The sequence below is a fragment of the Notothenia coriiceps genome, unplaced genomic scaffold (assembly GCF_000735185.1).
Source record: "Notothenia coriiceps isolate Sejong01 unplaced genomic scaffold, NC01 NC01_scaffold00021557, whole genome shotgun sequence".
Lineage (NCBI taxonomy): Eukaryota > Metazoa > Chordata > Actinopteri > Perciformes > Nototheniidae > Notothenia > Notothenia coriiceps.
In genome coordinates this window covers 21,391-34,283 of record NW_011354258.1, presented here as the reverse complement: position 1 = coordinate 34,283, position 12,893 = coordinate 21,391, and the positions used below count along the sequence as shown (strand labels likewise).

Here is a 12,893-nt window from a genome sequence, read left to right as displayed (position 1 = left end):
TAGTTTCGTTATACTCTTTGAAATCAACCATGCACAGCCCTCATGTCATGATGAACATCAGTCTTTACAGAGGATATGAGATATTTACAGGGAAGAATCAATCAGGTCTCTAATGGTTACACTTTTAGATTTTCTTGAGAGGGATAGGCTGCCTTAATTTGATTTGATATCTCCGGTCTCTCTTGCTCTTATATTGTTGTACAGTAATTAGGTCATGAAGTATGTTGTTTTTCATTTTCCTCGCAGGATTGTTGGTGGATTTGAGGCGCTTACAGCCATGGAGAATGTGGAGAGTGATCCCAAATCAGACAAACCAAAGGTAGGAATCGTTGACCTTTAAGGTCCAGATTGGCTTAGAAAATTAAAATCAAGAATGCAATTAAAATGATAGTATATTCAAATGTAAACCGGAATCTCCAAATGTTTTTCAACACAGTACCATGACAGTATTTTGACCCTTATATGGATTGTTTCAAAAACAAGGTGCTAGTTAGAGATGAGTTAGAAATGCCAATGAGGATTTATTATACTATTCTATTGTTAATTTAAAAATATGCTTTAAAAACAAATACAGTTACAAATGTATAATATCATGTTTTTCTGCTGTTATCAAGGGACTTTATGTCTTCATCATTTAGATATTGGTATTATTAGGTAATATTGACTAACATTTGAGATATTTTAATAATAGAATGATGCCCAGCATAAGTCCGGATTTCACGTAGAGCCGTGTCCTTTTAGGTTACACATTTTTGTTTGTTTTACAGTCGGAGATCAAGATCATAACTGCCACTGTGTTTGTGGATCCGTACGAAGAGGCTGACGCTCAGGTGATTGTCTCTCTGTTTGCATATATAAACAATGCTGACTTTCCTGAATGCTTGACATCCGTTGTGAGTACTTGCAGTGCAGAGCGTTAAGGATTTGGATAGTGAAACATTTTGATGGTAGCAGATTTGAATTTAAATGGTGTGCAATCGAGTCGAACTCTGAAAGTACTTCTATCTGCACAGAGAAGGTCCAACAACCAATAGAAACACATTTTGCCGTATATAAAAGGAAATAAAGCAACTCCCTCAATTTACACATAAATCCTCTAATAATAGTTGGAGCTGAAAAGATGATTTGACTCATCCATAAGCCTTAAAGTCAAGTGCCAAAGTGGAAGTAACCGTTGATGAGCACAAAGTCCCGTGAGCAGATTTATTTGATTTAAAATATGATTTCAGATCGCAGCAGAGCGAGCGCAGGAGCTGCAGAAGCAGGAGGACGAGATGGAGCAGACCAGCATCGCCCGGAAGAAAGCCAAGGGGGAAGAGGCACCGAAGACCTTCAAAGCGGGTGTGGGGAAATACATCAACCCTGCCACAACGTAAGGACACACATGCATACTGACTTACTATTCACCAAACTGCTCTGCTCCTGCTTTAGTAAGCATCGCCGCGATGTGTGGAAAATATAAGCAAAAAACAGAAGAATATTTGGATGATAAAACTTTGATTACATAGTGACACAGAGCCATTAGAAACAGAATGTGAACAATTTACAATTAAGTAGAATACTGTTACATACAATACATGTTTAAGGTTTATTGTCTGTGTTTTTGTGATTTAACAACATTAGCATCATACTTCAGTAACATAGTGGCATTACTGTAACGCTTCTTCTTTTAGCTAGGGCTCCAACACATTGTAGGTTAGACTAAGGAGCGGGACAAATCTAAGCGGTTGACCAATCACAACAGAACCGGCCAGCTAACCAATCAGAGCAGACTGGGCTCTGGTTTCAGACAGAGGGTGAAAAGAGGTGCTGCAGCACAGGCAGTATGAGACAAATAAAGAGCTTTTTGAACATTAAAGCATGGAGACATGTAACCGTAGAGGCACTACATACAAATATGAACCTGAAAAAGTAATAATAGGGCCGCTTTAAAAATATAAGTCTGTAACAGCTGTTTTGGGCAGTGCACTTGTCATTTCTTTGTTCAAAATCATCTTGATCAAATATGATGAAGAGATAGAATCATTATGTTCTCACTTTTAAATCCCTATAGCTGCATTTCAAGGAAGGAAGAGTATTTTTTCAATAATATATGCACATGTTTCATATAAGTATCTTTATACAATGTCTAACCGTGTAGCGTGAGTGGTAATATTGAAATGACTGTCGTTATGCAGAGCGAGGGTACATTAACTGAACCTGAAATGCCGAAGAAGGCATTAGAGATAATTATGCTCATATCTTTCACTCTTTTATGGTGTTTTATCTTCAGATCTTCTTCTTATCCTTCTCCTGTCATCACATCGTATTCACATATTCACATTAACACAGAGTATGTCAGTATAATGCTCCCAAATGACAGCCTGTCTATTCTCCCCAGACAGTTAAACATGGCATATGGGGTGTTTCAGCACTCATTATGGGGCTTTTCAGGGCTTTGTCAGCAGTGAGATGTTTTTCATTTATTCATTTAAGATAATGGAAGGAAAATGCAAATGTAAAAGATATGTATGTATGTACAGAGTTATGCTTTGTATGGAGTTGTATATAATGTATATAATGTATGTATGTATGTATGTATGTATGTATGTATGTATGTATGTATGTATGTATGTATGTATGTATGTATGTATGTATGTATGTATGTATGTATGTATGTATGTATGTATGTATGTATGTATGTATGTATGTAAGTAAGGGCATATGTATGAATGTATTTCCAGAATAATTCTGAAAGGTAAGAAAGAAAAGTGAAAAGGAAAAGCACGGTGGCCGACAGGGGCAAACGCGCTCTAATGGCCCAAAATAATTATATCAGGAGAAATGCATTGCACTTTCAAAAACGATGCAAATATAGAAAACACAAATGTGCCAAATTGCACGCATGTGAAGGAACATCTTCACCAACTTGACACCACATGTGCAGCGTTTACTAAAAGCGCAGCATAAAAAAAAAGTTGCAAATATACAAACGCTGTAAGAAACTATAAACACAACAGAACTGGGGACACTAAAAAGTGACGCACACAGCTGGACCGGAGCGCTTGTTGACGTTCGGGGATTAGAAAGTTGGCAAACAATCCCTGTCCCTGGTAAATGAACTAATATGTGCATTTAATTGGCTTATTTTAACAATGTGATCGCATGATACCTTCTGATATTTTTGCAGTAATTATTATTAATAATTAAAGTATTAATATAAGCTAGCTAGCTAACGCAGCTAATCTAGTCATTTCAAAACTACAGAAAAAACCCTAACAATTATTAAACAGACTAACTCTGCCAACAGTCGCAGTTGGCCAACTTCATAATCCCCAAATGTCAACTAATGCTCTGATCTGCGCTTGTTCCAGCTGTGTGAAGTTTCTTCATTTGCATGTTTTTGAAATAGAAATGTTGACTTTTTTTCGAATGTAAGTTTTTTAGGTTGTCGTAGTGTGTTTGCCCGTTGGCCAACGTAAACAAGAGACACGCAAATGCTAGATACAAACAGCTGATTGTGATATTCTTCTCCCTCAGAAAACGACCGGCTGCTGTAGATGAAAGCGGGCCGTCCACCAGCGGAGCGGAGCCTAAAAAGTGCAAGGGCAAGACCAACCTCGGAGACTTTAGCTCCTGGTAGCACCGAAACATTTAGCTTTCACCAGTCTGGATTCTGACCGGTCGTGTTGAGCGCAACACAATTATTGTCATTTATACATTTGTCTCTCTAAATTTGTCATGTGAAACCATTAAAGTTACTTTTTACAAAGATGGTGACGTTATCTAATTGTTCACCTCTCCCTTTGAAGACACTGTATGGCTGTTGTTTTAAAGACAATGTATTGACATCTGCGATAAAAAAAGAGCCGTATAAAGATTTATCTGCACTTATCAAAAGGAAAATCTATATCGTAAGCAACAAATCTCATCTTTGACATTCATGATAGTCTAATCAATAATTGGGCTAAAACCTGACCGATATCATCTGTCCTGCACAGTTTAATCACTGCAAAGAGAACTTGTGAACATGATTAACTCCTGACACCTCAGTTTGTTTTCTGGTGACGAATGACGACATGCAGGCGATTTCAGAGACGTTTTGTTACTTTGGCTCAACGCCCATGTGTTTTAGTGGATTTGCTCCGTCACATTTCTATAATCCTTTAGCACAGTGCTCCAAAGAAAGATTTGTACTTCTTGAATCAAAGCCAAGGTGGCCCACTCATAAAACAGTTAAAATAACGAGCCTGGTCCCTTTGTTATATCCACACTTTTGGTTTGGTTATTTAGGACACACACAACATCGCTTAGTTTAAGTGTGACCTGAGAATGCTATTAATTAATGCAATGAAAATGGTAACACTTTATGGTAAGGGTACATGAATCATCATGAATTCATCTTTATGATCCCTCAAATAAAGTCAGCCCTTATGTCTATTTAGGCATCATGTATTTGGCAATATTACAAATGCAAATTAGATCATCATTTTGGACTTAATTTCAATGATCAATTATTTAGTTAGAACTTAGTTAGTTCGTTTTTATGTATCATACAGTATTATCTTAAAGCCCATTTAAGATAACTCATTCATCATTTAAGATAACTCATTCATAATATTAACAAACTTTAATTTATAATCCAAAGCCAACAAGATCACATTTTCACATATGTCACATAAGAAAGCAATAACATTTTTCAGCAAAGACACAAGATACATGTGAAGTTAATGGTAAATCATACCATGTTTATATTGTTGAATTATTTGTGATGTTAACTTGACCACAACAGATAAAATGCACTGAAATGACTTGCGTATAGATCATCAGAGATTTATCTTTCAGAAAAAAACACCTGACTCATATGTAATAGTAATAGATGTGAGGCACGAACAGGGGCTATCTTGAAACGTCAGTGAGCTCTTGGTGGTTCAATAAGGGAAACATGACCCGAATGTCCTTCAGTCAACGACTGAGAGGTCCTTTCTTACGCCTGTTTCCAAGCCAGCAAGTCCATTCTATAACTGCAAGATGTTCTTTCAAACGCTTCTCAGTTCGGTTTCCCCTAAGCCGCCAAATTATTGATAGTTAATCATGATTACAACACTTTGAATTCAACAGAATACATGCACTGCTGTGACCGACAGACCGGGTCACCACATTATTTGAAGGGGCACAAACATGATGAAGTAATGACAAAGTCATGCTGAGTTAATCATGATTACAACACTTGGAATTGATGTGACTGGTCAGCTTTTTGGCCTGTATCTAACTGCAGATCTATATGAAGAAGACATGAACATCATTATTAACTCAGAATTCATGATGATTGAGATACCTTAGTTGATGCATTAATTAAGGTATTGTTCCTGCATTGAGTCATGCATGATATACCATTACCTGTACATTACTGATAGTTCATGAAGTACTACATGAATGAATTCATGCTTTTTCATGCATTAAGTCATGCATCAATTCATGATGATTAATGTACCCTTACCATAAAGTGTTACCCAAATGTCTACTGACATGACTATACATCTAACAATGAAAACAGGAGCCTTGACTTCATGCCACCGTACAAAAATAATAGCATCACATTATCATGGGATTTGAAAGAAGGTCATTTCACAATGTTACACAGCAATTGTTTTTTGCATCATATGCAAGAATCGTTTTTGATCTGTAAAATGTGCAGGCATATACAATTCACTCGGTAAACCAGAGACATTTTCTGACTGATTGTTTTCAGGTTTCTAATAATGTGTATATATAGACTTAAATGCCTAAACAACTATAAAATGGCTAAATCATTTTTGTTATCTGCTTATTCAATCTCTCTTTATTCCCCTCTTGCTCTTTGTGATCACCTTCACTGTTGTCAAACAGTCAAACACGATAATTGTGTCACCTACATACATTTCGTTTCTGATGATATAGACACTGAATGAAGGTAAACACCTATTTTTCCCTAATTGCTACATGGAACAGAAGTTCCCCTTCACTATTGGTCTCTGTTGTCAATGGACAGCAGAGTGGAGAGCTTCCAAATGTTTGCTTGAATTGAGGTGTTTATGTTTTACCAGCAGCTACATCAGTAGATATATCTATTTCATTGGGTCTATTTATGTACGGTTTGTCTCTTGGAAGAGCAAACTGTGGTCCCATGGGAAGTCTTACAAGCCCTCAGTATCATACACTTCTAAAACTGCCACAATGGACATGAGGTACCTTCTCAAACATCCCCTTGTTGCTTTCTATTCCCTATAAATGTTTCCCAGCAACACCTTGAATTGCAAGTGTTTTGAGAAGCAAATATAAAAGCCTTCATGCTCTGAGACGGGTAATTGCATGAATCTGTGGGATCATTACTTTTAGGATCACTGTGACACGGTGATAGCACCCTTGTCTCACGTCATTTATTGGATGCATGGTTATTGCCTTAATGCTGCTCCACTCGAGCCTCATTATTTAGCTGTGCTCTTGGCAGCAGTTGCCAAGCTGTGGGCTTCTACCTGAATGAAGACACCCTCGAGGGTCCTCTGTGTCTCTCCCCTGCCTGAGCGAGGGAAAGCTTTGTGAGAACAGGCGATGGAAAAATGAAGTTGTGCCCTCCAAAGCTAAGGTTCCAGACCTACATCATTATCCTTTTCACACATGGAGGGCTAAAAGTGATTTGTGGTGTGATGATAATGTTGAGTTTCACATCTGCCAAGTCAGCACAGAGGCATAACATCATATCCAGCAGGGTAGTCCCAAAAATATTAAATAATTGAGCTCTGGAGATCCGTCTTCATTTGTCCTTCCTCTATTATGGCCCTGGGTCAACAACTCAGAACATGTTTTAAATGAATTTGAAACATTTGTTTGTTTTCCTCCAATCAGAGATGAGTTTATAACATATGCCCTGTTGTACACCAAGAAGAAGCTACACTACACTTTTTTTGTTCTGTTTTTTAAAGTGTGATTGTATGAGACGTTTATCCATAGTCAGTTTGTAAAGTAGATAATGGTTGCCACATCGCAGAAGCAGGCAGGAAAGCCAACTCTAAAGCTATTATAAGACATGTTATCTGTGGACGGGGGCAGTAGCGGAACTTATTTTAGGCACCTAAAAGAAAGCCCATCCTTAAAAAATACATGTCAGTTTGATGTACACCATAATTAGAATATTGTCCCCGCTCTACATTGCTGTGAGACAGCTCTCTTTGAAAGGGAACTCAAGCAGCCTCTTGCAAAAGCCACCAGAATCGACGACTTCCTCTCAGAGTTGCTGCCCGACAGTAGTTTGGATCAATTTGTTTGTTTCTGTTTTTGTGTAACTTTGAAACACCACATTCACACAATATCTCATAAACTAACTTTTTGAGGTAGTTATAGCAGGACTCAGTAAATTAATGTTGTTTCAAAGGAATCTGAAGCATTAACATCACTTTGTTGGCGTCTAGAAGCCAGCGATGCTAATATATTAGTAAGCTAGCGAGTGGGTGAAGTAATGAAAAAATACATAATGATAGAGGTGATAAAAGTCTTAATATCAACATTTTGCTCAGATATATTATACAATTGCATTAGAAAAACGATGTGACAGAAAATAACATGAAATTAATTGTAAAAATCTGCCATTGAATGTTCCATCTAACAACTACACACCAGGTTGGTGTAAATGACCAGTGGTTCCAATGTACCATTTTTGTAAAAGAAAGGTGCTGTGTCAACATTAACAACACGATCCATTAACAAATGTAAGACTAACGCCCTCATTGTAAGGCTAATGCAAGCTGTTGAGTCTTCTGTGACAAATAACAAGTATCAGCTACATCACTCTTCATGGTAAGTGTTATCTATGGTAGCTTCTGGGGCTACATATACTGTCCTTTATTTATCCTTTACAAATGAATAAGACTATTGAACATTTTGGCAACAAGGTGGCTATAATCTGAACTTTTAATAAAATATTAAATTGGTATCATTCCATTGTTTCATTGGTCCACAGAAAGAAATCTGCTAAATCAAGGTCTGTAAGAATAGATTTCCCCTCCATAAAATGTGTTCTGCATAAAATCAATTTCAATACATTTGCCAGCAACTTTTCTCCACAAAATCAGTGCTCTGGGTGAGACAGTCTTAAGTTTGGTTTTATTCCTTGTTGAAATATAAATGTGCTTTTCAACAAAGCCTTCTTTTCATCTAACAAAAGTTGTCAAATATTTGAATAAATAGATCCTTGTCTAAAACAAAAAAAGTTTGATTAACAAAGTCCCAGTTTACATTCGAAAATATCTGATTGAATAATAAAAGTAAAAAAGCCTCTGATCAGGAAGTCATTAATGACATTTTCTTTAGCAGTAAACACTACATTTGTCACCATTTTCATTTAGCTTTTACTGCCAGCTTTAAACAGTGATTTTTCACAATGAAAAACATAACTCCACTTGTTTGTTTGGTCCAAAGCACCACCTGGCTTTTATAGATATGTTCCCTTCAGCTCCCAAATAAACATCCAACCTTTAGCAGCACCTGAGGAACCGTCTGTCAACACCAGTGTTCGGGTCTTTTTATACCTCTCCTTTTTATAAACAATTATAACCTTTGAGCTGTCCCTCTGTTTTGATTTCCAAAAAATTGAATTCTCCATTTTACATGCAACACCATTTCATTTAAAGAGTTCTCAGAGCAAAATAAATCACTTGGTACTTTTTAAGACAAGGATATGAATCACCCATCCTGGAAAAAGAGCTAAAGCGTGAGTGTAATACTCCCTTCCTCCCTGCACCACGGCAGAGGGCAAAGGGTTGATTTGAGATACATACCGGCTGAAGCGTTTTCATCTGAAACGTGTATGATGTTACACAGTCCAGAGAGATGTTAAAGTGAGCCACAGGAACTCCACTACCAAGAAACCTGCTATACAGACTCTTTAGTGGATTAGGTGCTTGTGTAAAATCTTAACAGCTTTTGAATATCATTTAATGAAACATGACAACTGATTTAATTCTGCTTGTCTGCAGTGATAATGCTAGTCTATTTCCGATAAAGGACACAAATATAGCGCCACAAGCTGTAAGTCACTAAAAATTCTAATTTCAATGCTTTGTGTGTGTGTGTGTGTGTGTGTGTGTGTGTGTGTGTGTGTGCGCGTGTGTGCGTTTCAGAGTTAGTACACTGAAAAACTGAAACATTGACTTTAATTAAATGTATAACGTCAACAGATTTCACATAACTGTATTAGATTAGTTGAAAGCAGTATTTTGAGTTTAAATACAAAAATATTTGTTTCAACCTAATTATTGCTTTCAACTAACTTAATAGTTATCTGAAATGTGTTGACATACATTTTTTTTCCCTCCAACATCTCTTTATTAGTTTTTATGCATATAAAGGACACTTAGTAAACAAGACTTTACATACTTTCAGCAAAACAAACAAGACAGAAAAAGAAAGAAAGAATAAAAAAATTTTTTTTAAAACACAGCCCAAATAATATTGAAGTGTCTTCAATCATGTTGTAGACCATTATGCTCCAGGGAGTCATAAAAGGTTTTCCAGATTTCCCAAAACCCATCCAGTTTGTTTTTAAGGAAAAAATGTATCCTTTCAAGAGCAAGGTAGAAAGTCATCCCTTTCAGCCATTGAGAAAGTCCACAGGTTGATGGTTCCTTCCATGTGCGAGCTATGGACCGTTTAGCCTCCAAAAAGCAAGCATTGAGCAGAAACCTTACATTCTTGGAAGTTACAAAATCATAAGGGTTTATAATGGCATGGGCAAACTAAGGCCCGCGGGCCATATACGGCCCGTTGGGCTTTTGAATCCGGCCCGTCTAATATTGGTACAAAATTGTCCAAATTATAGTAAAGAGCGCATTCATTTTGCCTTTTTCCTNCTGTACGATGATTGGGCGCTGTAAGTGATGAAAGTGGGGGATGTCGGCTTATCAGGTGCCCGCAGCTCATAGCCAAAGTGCGAGCGTGGGAGCGAGCGACTCGCTCGCTCCCACGCTCGCACTTTGGCTATGAGCTGCGGGCACCTGATAAGCCGACATCCCCCACTTTCATCACTTACAGCGCCCAATCATCGTACAGGGCAAATGAAAAGTGCAACCGGAATGAAAAGGGTGTTACATTTACTTAATTATGAATGTTGTTACATCAAGGCGAACATTTGGATGAGCACCAACGGTCAAAAATGTTTTTTCCCTCCCAGAGCTACCAGCGCAGCACCCCCCAGATCTGGCGCCCTAGGCAACCGCCTGTGTCGCCTATGCCAGAAATCGGCCCTGCCAGTACATACAGTGGCAATGTCTCAAGATTTGGCAAAAATACACCTTTATTGAACATACAGTAACACAAATACTACAAATCCACATAAACAATCAAAATGAAAAAGGGTCGCCACTTATTATTATTATTTTAATAAAAAAGTAAAAGTACCTAGGCTGGCACCGCCCTAGCAGCGGCGCGCATATTTCAGCAGCGGTGCTGCGCCGCCACTATTTGTATATAGGGGAAACACTGTAGTACATATTCAAAATAGAGAAACAGATATAAGGCACAATGTATTTTCAGGAGACCTCTTTGCCCTTGAACATGGAGCCATGTTGTTCGCCTTCAGCAGTGAATCATTCGTTGAGATTGACTTCATCATTACGAGTCATCACGATGAGAATACAGGAATACACAGTGCATGAGCTTATTGGCACCCGACAGGGTGAGAGGATTTGTCGCCTTGAGGTGTGTTTCACTGTGCTGCCAGCTGGTGTAAAGGCATGGAACAGTGTGTGCATACAGTATATATAACTACAGTATGTGCTGTATGTACACTGAGTGTTGGTGCATACTACCAAAAATCAACCCGGCTTGTGCAGCCGTCAACTTCCACTGGTGACACTTTTGCATAATTTATCAACTGGCTGATATCTTAGAGCAACACTGGATCATAAATGAAGGGGGAGCCAGAGGAAAATGAATTCTCACCAAAGAGTTAAGCACTAAATCAAACTGAATTTCTTTTAATGTTCTTTAAAAGACTCATTGAATGCTTTCAGTACAATATCCTCCAGCGACTGAGATGCATCTGCGATAACAAATGCATTATTCGGCATTTCAAAAAGTGCCAGCGTATGCTTCTTGTTTCATATTTTAAATGCTCTTGTGGAAAGTCAATGTTTAAAACATTTTCTAGGAAGAATCTTTTTCTGAAGGGTTTTAGATAAATGAGGCTCTACGGAAGTTTAAAGGAAGTGTTAACGCTACAGTGAGCAGTCACCCGCATGTGTGAGGGATCCGCTCTAAAACGTAGGGGGCAATTTTCTTAGGATTTACTTGACACATAAATCAAAAGAAATTCAATATCTTATTTTTCTATCTCTATCCCCTGCATCAAAACACTTATTGTACCTGCATTTTCCCAATAATGCAAATTCTAAAAACGCCCGGAATGCACAGCCTTTTTAGTTTTGTTTCATCAGCATAAAATAATTACAACTGCATTATGTTGTGCAAACCCGTTAAGCAGAATGACAATAAATGATTTTTCTGTATCACCAAAAAGCAGAATACCAAAGAAAATATTAAATTGCAGACAGTTTTATCCCACAGCTGCAATAAGACTGCTAAACGCCTGAGCTCTGTTAAGTGCCTCCATAACATAAAGCAATAATCTGTCAGCATCTTACAATTTACAATACCAGGTATTTTATTTTACTGTACAATATTTCGTTTTACATTCTGTTCTCGTATATCTTATTCTATTTACATATATAGTCTCCTGCATTTACTTAGTCACTTTCAACATTAACTGCATTATTTAGCTTATTGTATTCATACATTCTTCTGACATGTATATAGTTTACTTTATCTGCATTACTTGTACATTCTACTTCTATTTGCTAGCGCTCCAACAAGGACGGGACATCTCTAAGAGGTTGACCAATCACAACCAAGCTGGCCAGCTAACCAATCAAAACAGACTGGGCTCTGGTGGTGCAGGCAGTATGAGACAAATAAAGACCTTTTGAACATTAAAGCATGTAAATACATCACAGTAGGGGCACAATATATAAATATGAACCTGAAAATGAGAATGATAGGGCCCCTTTAACACCTGTTCTTATAAAAGATACAGAATGAAAACAACAAATGATTGGCGATAGTCCAAAGTTTTAAAGCAGTCTCCTGTGTACTATTATCTTTGATGATACACACACATTGAATGCAAGTCACTACTGAATGTTAAATGACTGTTAAACCGGGGAAATCCATCTTTTAAGTCCAGCCAAATGTCTATTTATGTGTTGTGTTCACATGTTGTTCCATCTAGGTGCTGTCGAGAGCTTTTACCCACAGGCCACGGACTTAGCACCTTCATAAATCTGTCATTGTAGACTAGTTTTGCCTAGCGTTAGGAGAGACGCTGACAGACACAAGGCACACCTTTGTGCTTCAAACTCTGTAACTTAACTGTATTAGGCCTCCAGTCTATTACACTGAGGAGCCTTTTAAACTGGGTTTTAAAGACAGGAAAACAACACTGAATGCTATAAAACACCATAAATTCAGCCTTCTTCCATCTGCACCATCTGTGTGTGCTAAAGTGTGGTCTTCACTCCCCTGTGCCTTAACAGTATATTTAGAAACACTTTTGACTTGCATCAGGAATTGCAAGCTGTATTTACACAAAGCTTCCAAAACAAAAAGCTATAAATAATTCAACAGAGACGTGTCACGCAATTCAAAATGTGGTTTGGGTGCAGTCCTCATCTTACCTGTACCGGTGCCAGTGGGGTCCCCTCCTTGAATCTGGAAACATTTAAAAATAAAAACTGTTAGGTTTGAATGACGTTAGCTGCTGCACATTAAAGTTGTTCCCATTACTTAAAATAGTAAAATGTCTCATTTTCTTTAAAGTGGTCTTT

General features: G+C 37.7%; 1 protein-coding gene across 1 annotated transcript; it reads left to right on the top strand.

The window, feature by feature from the left end:
• Nucleotides 1-206: 206 nt before the first annotated feature.
• On the top strand, nt 207-3,754 carry LOC104953352 (peptidyl-prolyl cis-trans isomerase-like 2). Its single transcript, XM_010780289.1, has 4 exons — nt 207-319; nt 768-830; nt 1,230-1,372; nt 3,520-3,754. The coding sequence occupies exons 1-4, from the start codon at nt 215-217 to the stop codon at nt 3,620-3,622; spliced, it is 414 nt and encodes a 137-aa protein (XP_010778591.1). The 5' UTR covers nt 207-214; the 3' UTR covers nt 3,623-3,754.
• The last annotated feature ends 9,139 nt before the right edge of the window (nt 3,755-12,893 follow it).

Coding starts and splice junctions, on each gene's coding strand:
- LOC104953352 (XM_010780289.1), top strand. CDS start 215: ATGAAGTATGTTGTTTTTCATTTTCCTCGCAGGATTGTTGGTGGATTT. Junction 831..1,229: donor ACGAAGAGGCTGACGCTCAG/GTGATTGTCTCT, acceptor ATATGATTTCAG/ATCGCAGCAGAGCGAGCGCA. Junction 1,373..3,519: donor TACATCAACCCTGCCACAAC/GTAAGGACACAC, acceptor CTTCTCCCTCAG/AAAACGACCGGCTGCTGTAG.